The 24397-nt window shown below is 27.9% G+C and overlaps 3 protein-coding genes across 3 annotated transcripts in view; all 3 read left to right on the forward strand.

Annotated features, from left to right (window-relative positions):
• The window catches only part of LOC113385679, a 44186-nt gene extending 29561 nt beyond the window's left edge, over positions 1–14625 (forward strand). The window contains exons 2-5 of the mRNA XM_026623523.1: positions 6935–7111; positions 11013–11440; positions 12177–12275; positions 13839–14625. Of these exons, the coding sequence (XP_026479308.1) occupies positions 6935–7111; positions 11013–11440; positions 12177–12275; positions 13839–14495 (1361 nt within the window). The 3' untranslated portion in view covers positions 14496–14625. The remainder of the gene's footprint in view (positions 1–6934; positions 7112–11012; positions 11441–12176; positions 12276–13838) is intronic.
• A 3047-nt stretch (positions 14626–17672) lies between these two features.
• LOC113384565 (reticulon-4-interacting protein 1, mitochondrial-like) overlaps positions 17673–24397 on the forward strand; it is a 16064-nt gene continuing 9339 nt past the window's right edge. Inside the window, exons 1-8 of the mRNA XM_026622302.1 lie at positions 17673–18097; positions 18195–18400; positions 18485–18616; positions 19714–19785; positions 20007–20119; positions 20189–20258; positions 20331–20531; positions 20742–20823. Of these exons, the coding sequence (XP_026478087.1) occupies positions 17812–18097; positions 18195–18400; positions 18485–18616; positions 19714–19785; positions 20007–20119; positions 20189–20258; positions 20331–20531; positions 20742–20823 (1162 nt within the window). The 5' untranslated portion in view covers positions 17673–17811. The remainder of the gene's footprint in view (positions 18098–18194; positions 18401–18484; positions 18617–19713; positions 19786–20006; positions 20120–20188; positions 20259–20330; positions 20532–20741; positions 20824–24397) is intronic.
• LOC113384726 (pre-rRNA-processing protein TSR1 homolog) overlaps positions 22167–24397 on the forward strand; it is a 5447-nt gene continuing 3216 nt past the window's right edge. Inside the window, 1 exon segment of the mRNA XM_026622488.1 lies at positions 22167–22223. Coding sequence (XP_026478273.1) covers positions 22167–22223 — 57 coding nt within the window.

Genomic DNA, 24397 nt, shown 5'->3' on the forward strand with positions numbered 1-24397 from the left:
AATTTGTTTAGGGGAGACTGGGTTACGACTGTGGCACTTCTTTATCAGCATATTTTGTTAATTTATCAGTTTAGCTGGGAGAAAAGTAAATTAAATATTAATTTGAGCATTTGTCTACGTGGAAATACTGAAATACTAAAATACGATGGATTAGTCATAAAATAAAATCATACAAGAAAAGGGATAAAGGACAAAACACCTAAATAGTTTATAACGAGTTTTATTGATCATTCAAGCAAAGCTTATAAATATAATATATAAACAAAGTCAAGAAGATATCTTTGTGAAATCTTTTTTTTCTTTATAATTAATCATCCTTTTTCTTTCTTTCGTATTTAGTCTTAATTTAGTTAATTATCTGATTAATGTTTACCTGAAAAGGACAATAAATACATGGCACAACCGTACTCAATGCACACTTTTAAAAACAAATCATCAGTTATGACTGAGCTAAACTATCTACGCAAAAACTAATTGCTGGTAATTAACTACTAATGTTCAACTTATAGCAAAATAAGAAACAAAGTGATCAATCTGTATACAAGTAAAAGTTACTATTGAAAGAAATTGAACCAAAAAATATTTTGACATTCTAAAAGCAAGGCAATAATGGAAAAACTTGTTCGAACAAACATACTTCATCTTTCTCGCTTTGAACCTTATCTCAAAATCGCACAAATCGTGACTACTGTACCCTGACACAAGCGTACCCAGTCTGCCCCATAATTCTTTTGTTTTTATGTATACTTTGACATTGCAATTACAATATCAAGCATCTTTAATTTTTTTTTCATTTATTTCATTTGTATGAAAATATTTATATTACTTAAATGTGAATTGCATACATTTGTTGCATTAATTAACGTTAATTGCGTTTTGAGTCGAAGTCCATTCTTCCTTCGAAACATGATTTTGAATACAACTTGTGATCTCTTTATAAGTCTTAAAGGTAATTATATTTTGCTATCGATTCCTAACCAACCAGTTTTTATCAACTTTTAAAGCAGTGTGTATTTAATGCAAAGGTATTTGATATCGATTTGTTAAATAAACTTGAGCTCTATTAGTTCGAATCGATGCGGGTCTTGTACCAGCCGGTACAATTGAATCCGAGGTCGTTGATTCATTTATATTGAAAAAACATTATTGGAAACATGGAACGTCATGTTTAAAAATCAGTAAATAGTAATAGTAAGTGAGAAAAGCAATAGTAACAGTAATGTTATTTATTATATGTGGGATTTATATCATTTAGTTTATCCTAAGCCCTGCAGCAGAGTTAATGCACTTATCGTAATTTGAAAAAATCTATGTAACCTTTATGTTTTTTACTACATCAAACTTTCATTTGCTCTACTTTTGTTAAGGGAAAGGCGGGGCACAAAGGTCCAATTTGGTAATCCACTTTTATACTGTGAAAACCCAAATAACTACATCAGAACAAATAACACATATCTTACAAACAACTAGATAGTTGTTTCTGACACCAAACGAACTATGTTCAGTAAAAATATCCAATTCATCATTGTGCTTTTGAATTATGCTTTTTTACTATTCTTCAAAATTATGTCATCTGGTTCTTTTTAACCCATAGGCGGTGTAAAATGGGACTGCCAAAGGTCAAACAGATCTTATGTCCTATTTTTAATTTTTATCGCAATAATAGCTACAGTATTCAACCAATGCAAAATATTAATTCTATGGGCATTTTTGTACAAAGATAACACCGTATATAACTTTGATCTGGTATTTTACCAGAAATATTGATTAGCAGAGTTAGAATGAGTATTTATTAATTTATATTTTTAAATTAGCTTTTTGAACTTAATTTTGTTATTTACTATTTTTCAATGTTTACACTCTTGCAAGGGCAAAGTTCAGTTGGTTTTTTCCTCCTCACCCACATGTTAGCTTTTATGAAGGTTATATAATAAAAAATGTCATACGTATATAATTTAAAAATAATAATACTTCTTTTAAAATAATTAAATAACGTATACTTAAAATATTTAAGGTCTCGTACACTAGACAACAGTGCTCACAATATAAAAAATTGTTATAGTTTATTGAATTTGATTAAGGCAATGGCTGCAATGGCTAGTTACCATAGACATTACACTACATGGACTGCTAGTCCTCATATGTTTTTCGTTGTTATGTATACATACATATACATATGTGTATAAATATATATGTATAACAATATGACATTTAATCAATCGAGAGTGTCCGCGATTATCGTCGGCAATGTTCGCTGAAACATGTGACGTCACACTCCCTTCTATATTTGAGCACTTATTTTGCGCTCGACTAGCAGTCCATGTAATAAATGGACTTTTAAATATTTTATACTTTTAAATAATGTTTTTACAAAATTCCTAACTTTACTTGTTTTTGAGATAATAGTGGTGGACGTTTCTACCCTCCGATCTTTAAGTCCCGCTCTACCCTATTTATTAAGTATATCATTTTCATATTCCGGAAAGTTATATATTCGTGCAGCTTTAAGCAATGATATCAAACTAAATGAATGTAGTAACATTTATAAGTATTGTAATATTATGTTGGCTAATTAAATTTATATACATATCTTTGTGATAATATAAAATTTTAATTGATATCCATAAGAATGTCCTGGTAATTTTATGTAATTGCTCAATACGTACTCGAGTAAATTTTACAGTTTACTTGGCTTGGGTATGCATATACACGCTGTGAATCTTTTTTCAAATCTGCAAAACATTAACTGAAGGAACAAGATAGCGACTTAATGGGTTTAGGATTAATTTATTGATTCTATAACATAGATATTTGCTTATTAAGGAATTTGTTTGAGGTTTTTATAACTGCGTAGAATGATACCCGATATAATATACAGAGATTCTAAAGTATGAAAGGAATTTTTATGTCCGCCGTTTTATCTGTCTTTTACATTCTTTGCTATATTAAATTTAGTAAAACGAAAATGAAAGATGTAAATTAAATTTATTCTATATCGTGAATAATAGAATGATTTTGAATTTTTTTATATATTTAGAAATAAGACTATTTTTATTTAATATTTAAACATGTTAGTAATTTTTTACTTCATTTATCAATCAAAGCTGAAACTTTTGACTTCCCTCTCATAGTGATGATTTATTTGTATTGCTATTAGTCATTTATTTTTGAATTTCAAGTAGTTTGTGAAATAATTATTTTAAGAATATATATTAATTTGAAATAGTGCAAAATGATTTAGCGTTTTACTCCTGTATAGTTGTAAGGTTGTATAGATCAAGCTACAATGGTAATTTTTTATAATCATTCGATGTACATGATAATATTGACCTTGATTTTTTCACGCAATTGCTCTCAATATAATTTTTTTTTTAATTTAAACCTATCCTATAAAACCGATATTTTTATAGAAGGTACTTGAATAAATGTCGAGATTAAATAAATAAATAAATAAATAAATAAATAAAATATAATAATACTTTTTTCCGTACGAACAAATATGTATCGATATGACCGGAATACTTAAATATTATATTTTTTATTCATTTGCTATTGAATAACTAATTTAAGTACTCAATATATAGATTAAGTACCAAAAAAATTAAAAAAACTAAAGATAAATAACAAATTTAAATAAGAAGTAATAGTATAAATATTATAGATGGGTGTAATGATAGTGCAATATTAATTTTAAACTAATAAAAATAAATAAATTTTGTAAAGATAAAAAATATGCAACTATAATAGGCCAGTAAACACTTCACATAGCAAACATTACAATATTTAAAAAATTAATGGTATAGTTTGTAGTGCTCTTGATAGTAGTGCTCTTCAAAGAAAAAAATAATTAAAAAAAATTCTAAATATAATTTTTATATAAGTTATTCGTTTTTTTTACTTCATTCTAAAAGATAAACGGCGATGTTTGAAAATCTGTAACATAAGTATTTTTGTATTAAGTATTAAGGTTGTGAGTACTACTGTTTACTTTTTGCCCAAAAGCTTAAACGTGGGTGGAGTAGAAAGGACCAACTGAACCTTCACCCTGGCAAAGGTGTAAACAATAAAAAATAGCAAATAAAAAAGTAAATAAAGTTAAAAAAAAACAATTTCACCAGGGATGAATTAAATAAATAGTTATTCCAACTCTGCTGATAAATTTTTTTGTCGAAATACCAGATCAATGTTATATACAGTGTTCTCTGTAAAAAATACAACCATGAAATTTATATTTTGAATAGTTGAATAATGTAACTATTATTCCGTTAAATTTCTTTAAAAATTAAAATTAAGACATTGGACCTGTTTGCCCTCTGGCCGTCCTATTTTACACCGCCTATGGGGTAACAAGGACCAGGTTACAAAATTTGGAAGAGTAGCAAAAACACATTTCACAATGATGAATTACCTGGAAGTACAATGATGTATTAGCTGAGAGTTTTATTAAACATAGTCAGATAGTTGTTTGTTTGATATGTGTTATTTGTTCTGATATAATAATTGGTTAGGTTTTCACAATATAATTGCTAAAAGTCAAATTGAACTTTTGTACTCCAATTTGCTCTATATACTTATTCGAAACCGAAATACAAAAACTTATTACATTGGTTATGTAAATTATTAATTGCAATGAAAATATAAGTGTGGCATAATATTAATATTAATAATGTCATTTTGCTCAGATAGTGTATTTTTTATTTTAGCTTAGAAACTACTTATAATTCATCATTCATCATTTTAATCTGACATGATCGTATATTCTCGGCGTGAAAATAACAACTAATAAGAGAGAGCTTGAGCTTGAGCTTTTTTTTTTATTAAGGATCGAATAATAGCTGAAGTTATTAATGCTTCTAATATAACTATTTAGATGACTAGTAGATATTGTAGATAAATGTAAATTTATATCTGCATAAATTATCCTTATTTGTTAAAAATGAATGATTTTTAAATGTTCGTAGTTGTTGATGTTCCAATAAAATGAACCTTACCTTTTTACATGTTTATTTTTTCTACAAATATCGCTTCAAATTGGTTGAAATTGATTTTCTAATTTCTAATTTTCGTATCGTTTTAAAAGAACGCTTTTTTTCCAGTGTTCAATTATATCTAGCTATTAAATTATATTCTACTTACATCAGATCTACATCTATAAGTTTTCCTTGTTTATTTTCTAATATGAATCACAAATATTTTACGGCGTTGACGCTAAACATATTACAGCAACTCGAGTAACTGTTAAATTAACGAGAAGAATATAAAATATAAAAAAAACTTGCGCCGTCATGCCAGACCATAATATGTAATTCTGTTGTTAAAGATATAAAATGAACGTTACACAGAAGAGCATCAACTGTATCCTATATTATTAAAACATAATTGTATGATACATGAAATCATAAAACATTACGTATTATTTGGGACAAAGATCTTACGCATGTAAAGTGAATACTCAAAAATATAATAGTTTGTTTCACAATTGGAAGCTTTGGAATTAGTAGATATAGTTATAGATAAAGTGCATTTTGTCCGATTACTTCGGAAAAGGCAATCTTTTTTTTTTAATTTATAGCAATCTTTTTTTTAAATGTAGGGCGGGGCACAAACGTCCAATTTGATTTTGAGCCATACTATTTTGAAAACCAAACCAATGATATCACAAAGAATAACACACATCAAACAAACAACTATTTGACTATATTCAGTAAAACTTCCAGCTAATTCAATATTGTAGAAATGTGTTCTTTGGCTGTTTTTCCAAAATTTGTCACCTGTTTTTTTTTACCTCATGAGCGGAGTAAAATGGGATGGTTAGAGGGCAAACAGATTCAATGTCTTCTTTTAATTTCAAACAGATTTTGCAAAATAATAGCTACATTATTCAACCAATGCAAAGTATAAATTTCATTGGTACATTTTTTACAGAAATAACACTATATATAACCTTGATCTGGTAATTTGTCAGAAATATTCACCAGCAAAGTTGGAATAACTATTTATTTAAATTTTATCTTGTAAAATTGCTATTTTTAACTCAATGTACTTTTATATTTACTATTTTTTATTGTTTTCACCTTTGCTAGGTTAAAGGTTCAGTTGGTTCTTTTTAACCCACCCACATAAAGGTTATATAAAAAACTGTTGAATCTAACTTAAAGTTAATGATACTTATTTCATAAAACAATTAAATAACACATACTAAAGAATTATATTGAGGTGTCTCGTAAACTAAACAACAGTGCTCACAACCAAAAAAACTAACAACGAAAGAAATTACTTTTGTTATGAATTTGCAAATATTGCCTTTTATCTCCAGAAAGTAGCGTAGCAAGATGATGGCTGGTTGTACATCTTTTTCTATCTACTTTCAAATATTGTTGATAAAATAATGTGGATCAGATGGGTTGTGGATTTTTGTATTTGCTGATCTTTAAGCCCCGCTCTACTCTACTTCAAATCATAAAATATTTTGTTGTGTGTGTATTTTTTTAGGAAAAATATAATTCTAAAATCAACAGCAAAGTATTTTAAAAGTTAATAGCACAATATTTAAAAACTTTTAGTCAATTGCGTACAGAGATTTAAATTTATTTAAATTAATATAATTTAACATAATTATGAAGATGACCGATTAAGTATGCAAAGTACAAATATTACAATTATATTATATAAAAGCTTTATGTAAACGTACACGCGTGGAATAAAACAATAATTTTAAAAATATAAATGTTGCTGTTATAACAAGTTGGCATGATACTTTCTTTTACTCTACAAACACCAACACCAAATACATTTGCTTGTATCATTATTTTTTATGTTTCAAATGAAACCATTTTGAGTATTTACATGAATAGTTTTAAAAATATTATTAAATTTTAATATATACTTGATTTTGATAAATACTAAATTATTAATGTATATTTTTTATTTGCAGGAATCCAAGACAGTGGCTTTTCAACCGACGCAGCGTCAACGTCCAGTAAAGAATCTAGCAGCACGACCCCATCTGCCACACATAGCACTGGAGTCGTGCACGGACCAGGACCTGGACAAGGTGCCAATGTTGCACTCGACGAATTATGGTCGCTTTTAGACGTTATTCATAGAAAAGGTAGGCGATTAATTTTAAAGATACATTTATAATTTTAAGGATTTTGAACATACATTTATAGTTTGAAAAGAATATCCGTTAGCCAAACATCAATCTTACGCGTTTCTGTCTAGAACTTTCAAGAGTGTATATGAGAAGGAAGGTTTATGCTTTTTTCAATATAACAATATTATTTCTTTTCGTTTTCTGATATTAATTGAAATATAAATATGTATTTATGATCATTTAGTTTAAAGGAACTAGATATAAATGGATTTTTCCTTAAGACAAGTTGCATAAACTCCCCGTTTATAAAATCTATACAATCAATATGAAATCAGACTCAGCATTTTCTAAAACTGTGACGATAGAATTTTGAAATTTCGACACTCTCTAATATTCCAAACATTAGTGATCTTTTATAATTAAACAAGTTTCCGTAAGTCCGTACTGTTTCAGAATTTCGTAGGGACTATGAACCTTATCATTATATAAATTTTCGTGAAAATCGTCAAATTTTTTTATTCAACTATCTATTACAAAGAAACAGTTCGGCTGATATTTACCAAGAAACTAATCAACACGATTCCAAACTGATGTCTTTCGAACAGTTTCGGAATTTTTATCGGTTCAGGATTTTGGGCCAATACATGTGCAATAAATTTTGATTTTTTTTAACTAATTCTAAAGAAACGGCTCGGCCAATCGTCACGCATAATTAATCAACACGAATCCTTACAGAGTTACATCAAACGGCTTACAAAATGTTTATATTGGTGCAATCATTTTTGAGGAAATATCAACGAAAAGTTAAATGTTGACTCATAATATTTTTTCAATTTTGGTGTAAAAAAATCTAAAAAGACTACTGCAAGAAAACATAAAATTAGCAAGTCAGATTTTCTGACGTAAATATAACCTTCTCTTTTAGAAAGTTAACAATAAATAAATAATATAATAACTAAATATCTTTATCAATTGTAAGGGCATTACAAAATCAAATGGTTTTTATTTGCCTTTTTATGAAATAAATAATTGACATTTTCATATCTATGAATTTTATAAATAACTTTATATAACTAAACTTTTTCAATAACTTATCATTCGATAAATTATTATAACATTACTTGAAATAAGTAAATATATTTTTTTTGTAAGTTTGCTAACTAATGAAGGTATATTTATTAACAGCTAGGTATCAATAACGTCGTTCTTAACACGTTAATCGCCACGATAATATCACCAAAAATTTCACAGGGGCGCCATGGTAACTTTATTAGATAATTTATTACATTTATAACTTTATTAGAATCGGGGAACTTTAATGCATCAAAGAAAAAAATATTGACAAAACTCCTGGAAAACACTATTCTTGACGTCACACATATATGACGGCAAGAATATATGGTTCTCTGTTAACTGTTATTTTGATGTAAATTTAACTACAATTTAATAAATTTTACAATTATATAGTAATTTTTGCGACAATATCGATTTTTATTTTCACAAACCTTGTTGATGTAATGTGATGAATTGCAACTTCCTGTTCTGCCTAATGTTCTTAATTTGCGGTTCGGTTTAACCAGAGCTAAATATTCAAAAATCGTAATAACAAAGGAATTTAAATTACTATTTTGTAATCGATTCAAGCAATGAAAATTTCTTGTCCTTGGATCAAAACACGAGTAAAAATATGTTACTCCCTCTGCTTTATATGTCACGCTCGGCTAAATATCAGCTTTTGAATTGTAACGCTCGTTCATTCCACATTCGGAAGTCGTAACAGGTGTGAAAAATAAAAATCATTCTTTTTTTCTGTGTTTAGTGATAAAGATTCAATAAAAATTAATGTCCGGACCAAATTTACATGTATGGGATCGTCGTGCACGGTACGTGATTTTAATCAACTCAAATCTTCGAGACGGATTAATCGCTAGCCTAATTTATTTACTACTTCTAAATATTTGCATACTTCTAGATACTTATGATACGATTTTATAAAAAAAAAGTGATAAAGTTTATAAGAGCACATCAATTTGTTTTGTCAAAATATTAGAAATAATTTTTGAAGTATCACTATATCAGTTCCAGTAGATAGTAGACCTCAGGTTGGACTATGAAATTGAATTATTTAATGCTTATTGAAATAGACTTATAGTAAATTAATTCTATACTGAGTGAAATAATATTATACAATAGCAACAAATATATATTAATTGTTATATTTTCAAGATTTACCAAATTCAACCAGAACATCATTCTTTATATAAAAGATACTACTTTTTGCCACTTTTCAAAATATGTTATACTAATCTTAGACTAAATATTATTTGGTATGTGACTTATTAATTTATACATATGTCCATTATTATTAGGGAAATCATTATATTCTATTGTAATTGTGAACTGTGTGTTTGAAATCTATACACTGTTTATTGTAATCTATTTAAATAGAAACTAGTCGATAGCCAATCGTTTGAGAAGAAATCATACAAAGACCTTTAGATTTAACAAACATGAACATATAGAACGCATATAAAATTTAGTTCAATTATTAACTTCGTTCCGGAGTTTGTTGTTAAACTACACCAAGTGAAAAAGTTAATAATGAACATTTTGAGTATAATGAATAGTGCAACCGTTGAGAGAAAAATTACTAAAATTTGTGTACAATGTTAGAATTCGAGTGATGATATTTTTGCTTGGTAATATTTAATAATTTAATTGTTGCTAGAAATATTATTTTAAACCGGAACCGGTCTGTACTATTTCAGAATTTCGTTAAGACCAAGGTTCATGGTCATCATATAAAATTTCGTGAAAATCGTCAAATTTGTTTTTCAACTATACAATTTCAACCAGTAAAATATTTTAAACTGTCAAAATCTTATGTGGTTGCTGTGCAGTTAGGCGTTTTAGAAAGAAAACCTAACCTAGAAAACTCGCAAATATCTAAGAAATGATGTTATCATAACTGGACCTTTAAGATATGGTTTGATAACATATGAGTGAAGTTGCATTTTATGTGTTAAACGCCTGATAGCACAGCAAATACATGGCATTTTGTCAGTATTCAGTAGCATTTTGTATGAAAACTGGTACGTAACATAGTCTTGCTTCAACATTGGTCTATTTTACGGCAGAATTGGTCCATAAGTTTATGTAAAGAAAAATTATTGTGACAATTTTTGGAAAACAACACTTTTTTTTATATATGCATCCTTGGTTTATAAAACGAGAGTAACATTATTTACAGAATATTTAAAACGATTATGTTATTAGGTATGGTAAATAAGTGTATTTAAGAATCTCATTCAGCTTTTACATTTCATATTAATAACTACTCTGGTCTGCGGATTATAATAATTTTTTTCATTAATTCAAATGTATATTGTTTGCCTGGGCTCCTCTATTTTGAGGGTTACCATTAATTTCAAACGCTTGGTTTTCTACTGCGATCGTCCAGCCATGACGATTTGTAATTCTGTAATGGTCGGACACAGTTTCACAATTTTTTATGCGTATGTATTTCTAGGTATTTCTAATATTGCAAATACAATCTAGAAACCTCGAATGCAGACTGTAGATTTTTTGTTTCCTTTCATTATCATTTGCAATTAACATTATTTCTTATAATTTATATCATGCTATTGAACATATCAAGTAATAAAAGTCGACAGATGATGAGATGATAATTGATTCTAAATTATATTATTTCTAAAACGGTACATCTGGTGCTATCCAATATTATATAGATAACACCATGTATACAGCTAGTATAGACTAGTCTATTTTAACACTCTACATTGTTTTTTGCATTGTTCCTAGTTCAATTTTCAATAAAACATTTATTTCAATATTCTTAACTTTTCATTTTTTATATTGCACATAATTTATTTATATTTGTTATTTTTCTCCCCAGGCACACGTCTACGGGACGAAGCCCAGCAATTGCAGCAGCAGCAGGCGTCCTCCTGGACGCCAGGTGACCAGCTTCCAATACAGGCGTCCAACGAACAGAATGGCATCCATTTACAAAATGGCGGCGCTGAAGCATCTCGTCTTCGTATCGCATTGGACGAAGCTCTGAGACAAAGGGACGCACTTGATCAAGAATTACGAAAATTAAGACTATCTTCCAACGAAGAGCAATATGAAAAAGACAGAGAAGATGATGAGAAGAAACTGGAAGAAGAGATTTCGTCCAGAATTTTAGATGACGCTTTAGGGCCATTGCAACTTCCATTGAAGGTTGAACCACCTGATAGGAACTGGGTTAAGGCTGTGTTGTTGGAAAATAGTGCACTGAGCTTGAAAAGACATTTATTGAATGCTTTAGCGAATAATAAGGTAAGAAGAAATATCATCTCATCAGAATCATAATATCGTAAGCTTTTCTAGATTTATGTCGAAGGGGCAGCTATAATTTTATAGCGCCCTATTTTTTTTTAATTGACTGTATCAGATTTTTTAAGAGTAGCTATAATTAAAATCACGTCATTGAAATGAATTAAATTTGGCATATGAAACCAATTTTTTGACACCATTATACATTTCTTTCCTGTAATATTTTAAAATACTTCGGAATTGGATTGGATGGATTTAACGTTTATTTAGCTGCTTAATGAATTTAATTTCGTTTTGAAACAAATAATGACTGACCTCAATGCAAAGATTACTTCAATTTTTCAATTGACTACTTGATTGAAATTGTTCGTATCTTCAATGAGCAATTATTTTATGCAAGAATAAAATCTATATAACATCATTTGATGTTGTCGTTATTACTCAATGTATTACAATATTTTTGCTGGGTGGTGAAATAATCTAATATTAACTGTGTACAATTTAAATTGAAAATGTTGTCTTGAACTATAAATACAAAATGCAGAATTATTTATTAAGAGGTTATTCTTTCTTTCATTGTCTACCATAGTTTTAGTAATTTAAATTATATAAAAATAACAGTATTCTATTAAAAATAATCTTACAGATTTTGTATTGTAATATCTATACATTATCATTTTTGAAGCATTTTATATTAATTTCATAGAATGAATAATACAAATGTTGTTTTTTATTATAGACATTACTGCACCGCTTGGAAATCTCAGACAGAGCAAGACGAGTGCTTGAAGATACTATTGCTAAGTACAGAGAAGAGGTTGATGATCTACATTTTCAGGTAAGTCATACAATAATTTCCTATTAATTCATACTACTTTAGATATGTCATAATAAATAAATGTGAATCAGTAATATTATGTGCATGAGTAAGCATAGATAAACTATGTGCTTACTAAGTGTATGTTAATGAAATAATAATCTGTGAAACCAAGGTAAAAGGTAGAACATTTCTTTGAAGTGTGAAGTGCCGAACCACGTTTTTCTCAGTTATAGGAATCATTTTTTATTCTGATATGCATTTGAATCACAATTAAGAAATATACAAAATTTATTTGCGTTCTGACTTGATACTTATGGAGTGTTGTTTCAAGCCTAATTAAAAGGGATTAAAATTGAGCCTAGATCTTTAATAAGCATTAAGACTAGGCCTTTAACAACTACTTTTTGCAGGTCTATAATTATTCACGATGTCCTTTAAGACTCTAAACATAAGACCATGAACTTAATTACTACTTTTCGTAGGTCTGTATTATTGCAGGACGCTCGTTAAGGCCATGAACTTTATCATCATGCATACAAAGTTTCATGAAAATCGTCAAATGTTTTGTTCAATTATTTATTACAAAGAAACGGCCCAGTTGTGATCTTTACCAAAAACTAATCAACACGATTTCAAACTGATATCTTTGGAACAGAGTCTGAATTTTCAAAATCAGTTTAGGATTTTGGGCGAACACATGGACAATTGTCCACATTTAAACTCATATTACCGAATCGATTTTAAAAAATCAAAAACTGTTCGAAAGATATTAGTTGGGAATGACACTGATTAATTTTAGGTGAAAATCTACCGAACCGTTTTCTTGTAATTCGTTGTTGAAAAAAAAATTGAGTCGATTTTCATGGAACTTTTTTGGCGATATATATCCCTGGTCTTATAGAACTTACTGAAATATTACGGCCTTACGACAAGTAGTTTAATTTTAATCATTCATCAAAGTTTGAGAAAATGAGTAGTTTTTTTGACGTTTGTTAAAATTAAAATTAGTCGATTTATCTGGTATAACAATAGAGTACTTGGTCTTAACGAACATATTACACAGTTAAAGTCCTACGGAAACTGGTTCAATTATAAAAAATGATTGATTTTTTAAAATTTGCTTTTAGACGATACTCCTACATAAGGTGTTCGATTGTTTTCAATTATGTGGAAACTTTTAAGAGCTCATAAATTAATATATTTTTTATTGATTAAGTCGATTATTTACACATATCGGGAAGTTCATATAATTTGTCTCAAGGAAAATACCAATACCAACTAGTTTTTTAAGGAAATAGCGGCGAAAATTTATTATTAGAAATTGGCAATATAGGGGTGCATGGTTCGGTTTTATTATTTAGTGTATTTATTAATAAATTGTTATAACTCAAAATATTTCAAACTGTTCGGTTTGACTTTCAATTCTATCATCTTGCAAAGTTTCATCAAAATCCCAGAAGAGTAAAGTTAAAGTTGAGATTCTTTTTGTCACTTTTGTCATTAGTAATTAGAATTTCTTTAAAGTATCGATTTTTTAGTATTCTTAATTAATGTTTTTGTGAACTTTATTGTGAATTTTAGCTGGAGGAAAAGAATATCGAACTTGAAGGAACGCGCGCACGGATTCGCATTTTAGAGAACAAAACTATAAACCGCTACAGTAGTTCTACTAATGTAGTTTTGCATGGAAAGGATATCACACACAACGATGGATTCAAGCCTATTTCAAATTCCAATCAAGGGCAGTTGATTGTAGTCAAGACACCAGCATCACCATACAGCAGTAGCACCGAATCGGCTCACGACGTGGATACAAATCACAACGGTTTCAATTCTACAAGTCCTAAACATAGGCCAAGTAGAATACCTCTACCTGGTCATTCCAGGACTGCTTCAACGACTCCGTCCAAGCTGAATGTTTCTCCAAATAGATCACTTAGCAGAGACTCCTGTAGAAGTGCCTCCAGCATTCCAATAGCCAAAACACCTCATACCACTATGAGGAACTTGAGCTCTCCAGTGCCTAGATTGAAAAGAGATTCCTTGACGGGGAGAATAAGGAATCATGATTCTTTATCTAGAGTGCGAGAAAAAAACTTAATTTCTAGCAACAAGAATGTTTCGACTTTGCACAAGAATGCAGGTTCCAATACGCATTTGGTTAGCGACAAGGTCAGACAGCAGAAGATGCCCTTTTGGTCAAATTGGTTTAAAATGTTGGACAGCGGTGGGCAATGAGAATTTTTGAAGGATGTTAAAAAAATCTTGCCTTTTACATAATAGACTTGATAGAATTATTATTGTATTATTTATTTCTATTAATATTTGATATCTATATTTAGATCAATGAATGCTACATATATTTTCGGAGCGGTTTTTATCTAACTAATAATATTATTAAGAGGAACTATTGTAATTTTGCAAAAGTTTCCCAATAAATAAAAAAACAAAAATATTGCAAACAAAAAATCAGTTTCAATAGCGTTATTAATCATAATTATTTGAAACATCAAGTTTTAATACTGCAAACAAACCATTATTTTATTTCATTTATCTGAGGATAAATTTGTTTGAAGATTTAAAAGACTGTTGGTTTGTTCATATGCATTTAATTATTTGGTACAGAAATATATTTTTTTCATCAATTTATCGAATGGTTAAAATTGAATAATGATTAAAAATGAGCAGCTCCTACTAAACTTATGATTAATTAATGTAGTTTCAAAAGACACAAACTATTGTTTGATAATTTGCATTCAAAATGTTTTCCTATAATCAAAAATTCATATATCTAAAGTATTGTAGAACTAGCAACAAAATGTTTAATTTGCTAAATACACTAGTGATTTTTATAGATATTTTTAATGATCATCTGATCTAATAATACTTTAAATACGAATACTTAATTTGAAAAGCTGATTCTGGCCAACCGACTGTTTTGTAAATATGAATTTATTTAAAATATTAACCTATTAATCAATAACAGGTAATTATTTTAAGTGTGATGGACTAATGTATTTAATTTTACATTAAATATATATAGATTTGGGCACATAATTTCAAACTTGGTTTGATCTGTAAATTGTATGTCAGTATGTGATTATGAAAATATAATGTAGGGAGATTATTTGATGAATATCAATTAAATGCATGTTTAACTTATGGATCTGAATTTAAAAAATATATATTTATATTTAAAGACATATTTTTAATATAACAAGAAAAATATCATTCGCTTTATTTGATATTTTGTATTTCTGTAAATATATTTTAATTAAAATTTTATTGTAGATTATTAAATACTGGTTTACTATTATGAGTCAATATATTTATAATATAAAGTAAAATAATCTTTTAGATGATTATTTATTTTTATTTATTCAATAATAGAAGATTATCTTAGAGGTAATCTTACTTATGTATCAACCGCATATAAAGAATTTTTGGCTCTTCAGTAAAATAAAAGAATCAATTCAGAATAAAAAAATGTATTTGTTGTTGAAAAATTTGCAGTTAGAAGTTGAAAAAGACCAAAACATCTTTGTATGTGTTGACCTTATATAAACATACATATAAAATTATTAGAACTGGGCAGGACCATTATAGCAATTATTATGCAAATTGTAAATTAATTATCTTGCAATTCAAACAATTAACATATTTGACATACATAAGTTTCATATCAGGTTAGCGATTATTCTTTGACTTAAATCTTCTTAATAGTCCCAAAAAGTTTTAGCTTTTTTTACTTCTTAATAAAGAAGTATTGTGATAATGCAAAACTTTTAATAGATCTTGTGCTGAAAAAAGTCACATCTAGTATACCTAAACATAGGATAAGTATGAAGAAATGTGGTATATAATATAAATAAAAAAATTCCATTGATAAGTGTATTACTATATGTTTTTACAATATAGTATATATTAGAAATGTAATGGATGAGATTGCCTATCTTTTATACTCTAACGTAATTAAAAGTATAAATAGACTATCATTTAATGTACTGATATTTAGTCAAATGGAAAATTTTTGTGAAAAGTTTTATCTATTACATCTCTAATATATGAGTAAGCATAATAAAATATTGGATTTATGTAAATAAGTATTATGAAAGTCTGTCAGAACTAGTTTACATATATTATCTATTTCGAATATAATGATTGCAATTGTATAGTAATTTTATAGTTATTTTTAGTACAATAGGTAATTAAATTTACAAACTATTATTTGCACATGAACACAATGCTCAATGATATATTCTGATATTGTGTCCTGACATATATTAAATATAAGTTCTCAATATGACTTAACATTGTGTTTTAATAACAAGTTCCATGCTTTTCTTCACATATTTCCGACTGCTTCTCAAATTCTTCCAGAGACGGTAAATATTCATATAGTGCATTTATTGCGTATGTATTTTTCTGATTCTGGTAATATTTTCTTTTCTCGTGTCGAACTTTTAAGGCATCTTGCATTTTCCATATGAACGGTGCACATTTGCAAATTAAAAGTTTAACACAGCTGTAATAATGGACATAAGATAAATGAATTAGTATGATTCGAAACTAAAACTAAATAGAAAACTCATATAGGTGTTGAATAGAGGTCTTATATTACAAATTAGTTATCATGTTAGTTTCATGATTGAGTTAGATATCATCTATATGTGTCAAAGTATAAGTGCTGAATCAAAATTCAGAGTTTCTATTTATGAAAATCATACCCTATGTCTTCGTGAGCTGATCTTCCGGTTGCAATTTCTATTATAGTGTCAGGTAAACTTTTATCAGTTGCTATGCTCAACAATTTGGCTGCTCCTTTAGGTGGAGACTCAATGATCCAGTCGAGTGGAAGGTTTTGAGTTTTTCCTTTATTATTGTAATTGTTTGGTGACTGCAGTAATTCTTTTGGAAGAAGTGAAGAACTTAACTTAAAAATAAAAGAATTGTTAAAACTATAATAATATGATAGTTTTGAATCTGCAAAACCATGAAAATTAAAAATGTTGAAATTTATGAAAATTTTCAAATATATATTATAGTTTCTGTTATTTTATTAAAAATGCTTGAGTTGGAAATACTTTTGAATATTTTGATGAAGTTAAATTTAAAGAGTATTTTGTTATAATAATTAGAAATATGAGACAAAATATTTATATATAAATTTTATGGAAATATTTATATATAATTTTTTTAAATATGGTTGATTATAATTTACTATATTATTTTACTGAACATTTTGAAATACTCGATTATTATATTATAATTTATTAATTCTTATTTCAAATTTTGCGCCATTAATTTGAATGCCAAAATCAGCGCCCTCACGTCTGAGTGGAGAAACCTTTAAGTATTCCTTCTGAATATATTCCCGAAAGGGCAAAGTATTATTGTTTTATCTGGCAATACGATTAAAATTCAGTACTCTTTTTCAAACGTCAGATTCACTGTGATTGTTTTTATTGCTTAACGTGCTTAATCCATGACTTAATTATATATATCTTATTAAATCAATCTGATATTTCGATTATTATTCATATTTAGGTAATATATGATTTTTTCAATAATGATGCGGACCAATGCTCTGAACAAATTATTGAAGACTTTTCCAAGTTGTGCAAAAAGACCACTGTGCACAAATGCTGTAAACGTGAATGACATAGAAATTAATTACACCAGAAAAAGAAAAATGAAAGCATGGCATATTCATTCTTATGGATCATTAGATGAAGTTAAACTGTCAGAAAAGTATAGGACTCCTTTCATTTCCCATCCTAAAGATGTTTTGGTTAAAGTTAATGCTGCTTCAGTCAATCCTATCGATGTGGCTATGTTAGGCAGGTATTATATCCATTTATTTCATTCTATCATGTAGGTTCTACCTACTTTTACTCTCTTGACTATCAGACAATTTTGTTATTAACTATTTAATAGGAGGATATGGGTCTACACTTCTAAATATAATGCGTTGCAGTGAAATTGAATTTCCTCTATGCTTAGGCAGAGACTTCTGTGGAACAATTGTAGATGTTGGTCAAGAAGTTAATCGTAAAATTTGTCCTGGACAAAATGTTTGGGGTGTAGTACCAGTACATTTACAAGGATGTCATGCAGAATATGTTCTAGTTCCAGATAATTGTGTCAGTTTATATTTTATTTTTACATCACATTTCTCAATCCAGACATTCTATTTTAAAATGAAATTAATCCGATTTCTTTTTTAGATTGCTTTGAAACCTGATTATCTTAGTGATGTTGAGGCTGCAAGTATACCCTATGCCGGCCTAACTGCTTGGAATGCTTTATTTAGTATTTGTTCAACTTTAACATCAGGTCATGGACCACGAGGGAAAAAGGTATTTATGAATCTTATGTGTTTTTTAGTAGAAGATACATCTGCAGAATTATTTTTATATACACATATTTTTATATCTTTATCTGATGCCAATGGCACTCTAATATATTATATTTTAATATTATATAATATATAATATATAATATATAATAACTAATATATATATATAATATATATATATATATCTATATATCATCTATCTTCTCTATATATATACTATACTCTATATACTATATTATATATATATAATTATATATCTTATAATTAGGGTGGTCCTTAAATGGTTATTTTCGAATTTCCTTGCTCCCAGGGGCTCAAATGGTTCCAAATAGATAAAACAATTCTCTGAAAGTTTTAGCTCTTAATATTAAGTTTAGATAAGCGCATTCAATCAAAGTTTGTATGGAAAGAGCATGGAAAAAATTTTGAAATTAAAAAAAATGTTTTAGATGTAACTTAGCGACAATGAATGAGTTCTATTCATTCATTTGTGTGCTAAATTACATCTAAAAAACATTTTTAAAATTTTTGAAATTTTTCAATGCTATTTCCATACAAACTTTGATTGAATTGCGCTCTATCTAAACGTTAATATTAAGAGCTAAAACTTTCAGAGAATTGTTTTTTATCTATTTGGAACCATTTGAGCCCTGGGAGCAAGGAATTCGAAATAGACCATTTTAAGGACCACCCTAATATATATATATATATATTCTATATATATTATATATATAATATATATATATATTCTAATTTTTTTTATAAATTTCATAATTTAGATAAATATACAGATTTTTTTTTATTTATATATATTAATTTTCAATACTACCATCAACTCTCTTATTTTATTTAGTGTAATGGAAAATATTATGTAAATTTAAAAAAAAAAAATTTATCATTCCAGAAGAATTTTTTTGCTAAATCGTTGTTTTGCTAATTCCGTCCTTTGTAATCTACTAAAAAACATTCATTTTTATACGATTTAATTTTAAATAAATTCTATATTAATTCTATAATGAAAATAATTTTAAATAATAATTATAAAAAAATAATTTATTTTCTAATTGTTTAATATAAAGTTTAAAATTATTTTTTCAGGTTTTAGTCTTAGGGGCAGCAGGTGGTGTTGGGTCATTAGCAGTTCAAATGTTAGCAGCGGAAAAAGTCAATGTAATTATTATTTACTAACAATTGTTTCTTAGATTAGGTCTAATATAATATTATCATATTAATTGTTAAACTGAGAAGATCTCATTGGAGTTCTTCTTAGGCATCACTTTTAAATATTGTCAATTTAACTCATAGGAATCTTTATGTATTTCTGATTGCTAAAAAGGAAAAAAAAAAACAATTATTTCGAACAATATAAAATAAAAAATTGACTTTTTCAGGTAATAGCTGTTTGCAGTAGTGATGCAATGGAATATGTTTCTAAATTAGGTGTTTCAGATGTTTTAGATTATACAGCAACAGATTTTAGTCAGAGTATATTTGATAAAGGACCGTATGTATGAATTGTTATGTTTTACTTTACATATCGCTACAATTGATTATATGTATATTTTTCTCCTAGGTTTGATATTATATTTGATTGTGCTGGTTTGGGTCCTCAAGGAGCAGGAAAATACCCTTGGAAATATTTGGTAATTTTTTTTAATACTTTTATCATATTTCACATAGTTTTTATATATTTATAATATGATGTTGTTTTTTAGTCTTATATAACTTTATCTTCACCTATGCTAAGAAATACAGATGAATTAGGAATGCTGGCTGGAATGGTAAAAAATATATCCAACTTATTGGAACCGAATATTGAATCATATTCTTCGGGACAAGGTCTGATACATTGGGCTTTTTTCAGGCCAAGTCTAGAAGGATTGATATATCTTAGGGAATTAGTATGCTCTGAAAAGGTTAGTTGAAATTGAATGTTTTTTAAAAGTTTTTTAATTGCATTTTAATATAAAAGTAATCATTCAACTGCTTTTTATCAGCATGTTATCAGCATGAATCTTGGTTTTGAAAATGGGGACAAATTGTCTCATTATTATTTACTGCTTTACTTTATCACCATTTTTTTGTAATTATTTAATTTATTATTTAAATTTTTTTAATCATTTCAGTTGAAGCCTTATGTGAATGAAGTATTTCCTTTTGATAATATTCCTGAGGCCTATAAAAAAGTTTTGGGAGGACATATGAGAGGTAAAGTTATTGTAGAAATGCCTTAATTAAATTATAGTTAATTAAAATAACTATTTGTTACAAAATTATTTAATTTATATTCCTTTATATAGTATATAATATTTATAACTTTATTAATATTGTATTTTAATTGAAATGAATCATTATTTACTAACTTGTATTTCTTTAATAATTAAATAATTTTGTTAAAATATGTTATGGGTGATTATCTTTCAAGTAGAATTTTGATTTTGTACTGTTAAGTACATAATAGGTAAACAGGCTTTAAAAAGTTAAAAAAAAAGCATACATTTTGTGCCATTCTCCAGCAAATTTGTAATTACAAATATTTTGCGAAATATTTACTAAAATTTCTTATTTAAAATTGCATTAACTCAGATATAATAAAAACCCATACTTAATTATTTTCCCAAAGGAGAAGTTTGTTTTCTTGAAATAATTTGATATGCTAATTTTGATTACTCGACATTTCAAGTCATTCTGAATTGAATGAGATCAAATTTGGAAAAAGTATGTATGCGTGCGTCGATTTTGGACCTTTCGTCGATATTTACTCAAAACCGCCGGCTGGACAAATTTCAAAAATTTAAAAGCCATTCAATGTTATTCTTTAAGGACTGGCGTTTATCAGTTTTGTGCGACGATCGGCCCAGACGTTTCTTTGTAATTAGCAGAAAAGTGTGAAATAACTTATCCACGGTTTAGCCCACAATATTTTATCAATTCCGGACCATTTCTTTGTAATTAAATGTTGATTTTTTTTTTGTCGATTTTGCTGAAACTTTGTAACAGTAATGCAATTTTTAATCAATTTCAGGCTGTTTTTTTTTTTCATAATTAAATTTCAAATTAATTAAAATTTTTTACTGATGATGTTGATGAAACTATAGATTTTGTAGTCTGAAATAACATACTAAAATATTACAGGCCTACGATAAGCGGTCAAATTAATCAAAGTTTAGAATTTCACGCAGCGATTAAGCGATTCTAATCAGAATCTACACCGAACATCTATATACGTCTTGTGTTTAGTAGCTACTGATTGCTCATATCTTAAAAAAATACAATTTAGAACGCGAAATAAAAGAATGTGTTAAACAATTTAATTTAATTTTATTTGTACAATTACAATTATTATAAGTATGTTTTATTGACTTTATTTGGAACTCGAATTGTTTAGTTTTTAGTGCAAGCAAAAATGTTATTATCAAAATAAACAGCTGAACATTTTACTTAAGTACCTGAATCAATTCTTATTGATTCCCAAAATCAAAAATTTAATCTTGAACCTTGAATGAACCATATTTTGGGCTATGCGGTCAAGTGGGATAAATACAGACACAATGGTAACATCATACAATGTTTCAACTGCCAATCCTTTGGACACAATGCATCCTATTGTAATTTAAAATTCAGATGCATCAAATGTACTCAAGAACATGGACCGAAGGAATGTGCAAAAAAAAGAAAGATCTTCCACTGTGCATTAATTGTTCAGAAACTCACCCAGCTAAATATAAACATTGTCCTAAGTATCTAGAAATAAAGCAAAAACTAGAAGAATTGTTATCAAATATGAGATTGAGACACCAGTACATCCCTGCTCCAGCACCGAAATCTTTGACAAGGCAGTTCAATGCTGTACTATCAAATTCAAGACAATTTCCACCATTATTATTATTAAGTTGGTTGTTTATAAACCTATTTGTTTACAAAACACACACACACACACACATATATGAGCCGCTCAGTGCACACATCGATTAACTCAATAAAACAAAAAGTTGAGAAACGCGATGATTTAATGTATATTGTTTTTTAAAATTTCCCTGATAATATGAATTCAAATATAAATGTAGAAGCGTCGATGCACGGCCAGAACAGATGCAGCGTTACTGAAACGATTTACATTATACAGAGTATGGAGTTAATCGAAATGGCTTCTGAAATAAATTACTTATTATTCAATGGCCAAAAAAAATTTGCCATTTAACGGTGCTAATCTTTATTATTCCGGAAAGTTATTATAAATACTAAAAGTTATGATTATACCAATCTTTCCCACTAATATCTCAGTTTTTTCAAAAAGTGGAGTTAGTCGATGTGTGCACTGAGCGGCTCATATATATATATATATATATATATATATATATATATATATATATATATATATATATAAGGCAATTTGCCTTAAGGCAAAATGCATTTACAACTAGTTAACATAGCTAGGAGTTAACATAACTAGAAGAAATTATTAACAAGGACAGGAAATTTTATTCGGAATGGCTAATTAAAAATACATTAACGATTTATATTGAGAAAACTAAGTAGATACATTTTAAATAAAAAAATGTAAGGAAAGAACTAAAATAAACATTAAAATAAATAATACAGATATAGAAGAAGTGGAATATATAAAATACTTGGGCCTTATAATACACGAAAAGCTAACATGGACAAAACATATAAAGGAAATTAAAAAGAAGATAGCGGCATTAACAGGAGCTTTGAAAAGATCAATTTTTCGGGAAACAAATTAAGATGCTGATTTTGAAAGCGCATATAATTTCCATAATTTTATATGGAATAAATTCTTGGAGTCAAACAACTAAAGCTAACTTAAATGATTTACAGAGAATAGTAAACAAAGCCATAAAAATATCATATAATTTTTCATATTTAACACCCACCAAATACTGACAAACAGAAACCAATAATCATTCACTAAACAACATAATTAAAATAGAGAAATGCAAACTAATGCACAAAATTAAATATAACAAAATTAAAACACGTACAACAATAGACACAAATCAAGATATACACGAGCACTACACCAGACAACACGAAAATTTTCACATTGAACATAATAGAAAGAAGAAATTAAGCGGAAATGTGATATGGAGCGCAAGTAAAATATATAATGAACTGCCAATCGATATTAAGAATACCAGTGATGACAATAATTTTAAATAATTAATAAAAGGAAATTAAAGGAATTGAAGATTGAATAGATATTTTAATTATAATAAATATTATATCATTAACTTCCCGTAGGGCAAGTTATAGTAATCGCAAAAAAATCGAAAATGAAAATTTTTGCATTTTTCGACGTTTCAAAGGTTTCTGAATATTTTGGCATACCTTAGAAAAAATGAATGTATGTGTATGTGTGTGTGTGTGTGTATGTATGTATGTGCGGATACAAATTTTCGTCGACGATTTCGGGAACACCGATCAACCGATTTGAATAATTCAAAGAACATTCGATTCGTATTTATAAGGAGACGTGCCGATTAGTTTTTGGCGAAGGCAGGTCTAGCCGTTCCGAAGATACGGGGCAAAAAGTGCCAAAAACGGTAACTCAGTTTTTAAGAGAACGGAGCGTCCGATTTTAATAATTCAAAAAACATTTTAATTGTATTGACAAGGTGAAGAACCGATCAAATTTTCATGAAGGCAGGTCTAGCGGTTTCGGAGATCTAATGAAAAAGCTAAAAAAAATGCCATTTTGCGGTCAAAAATGATCATTAGACATATGCACATCAAATTATCAGATATTTTTTAGAGATTT

The sequence above is a fragment of the Ctenocephalides felis genome, unplaced genomic scaffold (assembly GCF_003426905.1).
Source record: "Ctenocephalides felis isolate EL2017-DRISC unplaced genomic scaffold, ASM342690v1 CF-g0.4_SCAFFOLD_03571, whole genome shotgun sequence".
Taxonomy (NCBI): Eukaryota; Metazoa; Arthropoda; class Insecta; order Siphonaptera; family Pulicidae; genus Ctenocephalides; species Ctenocephalides felis.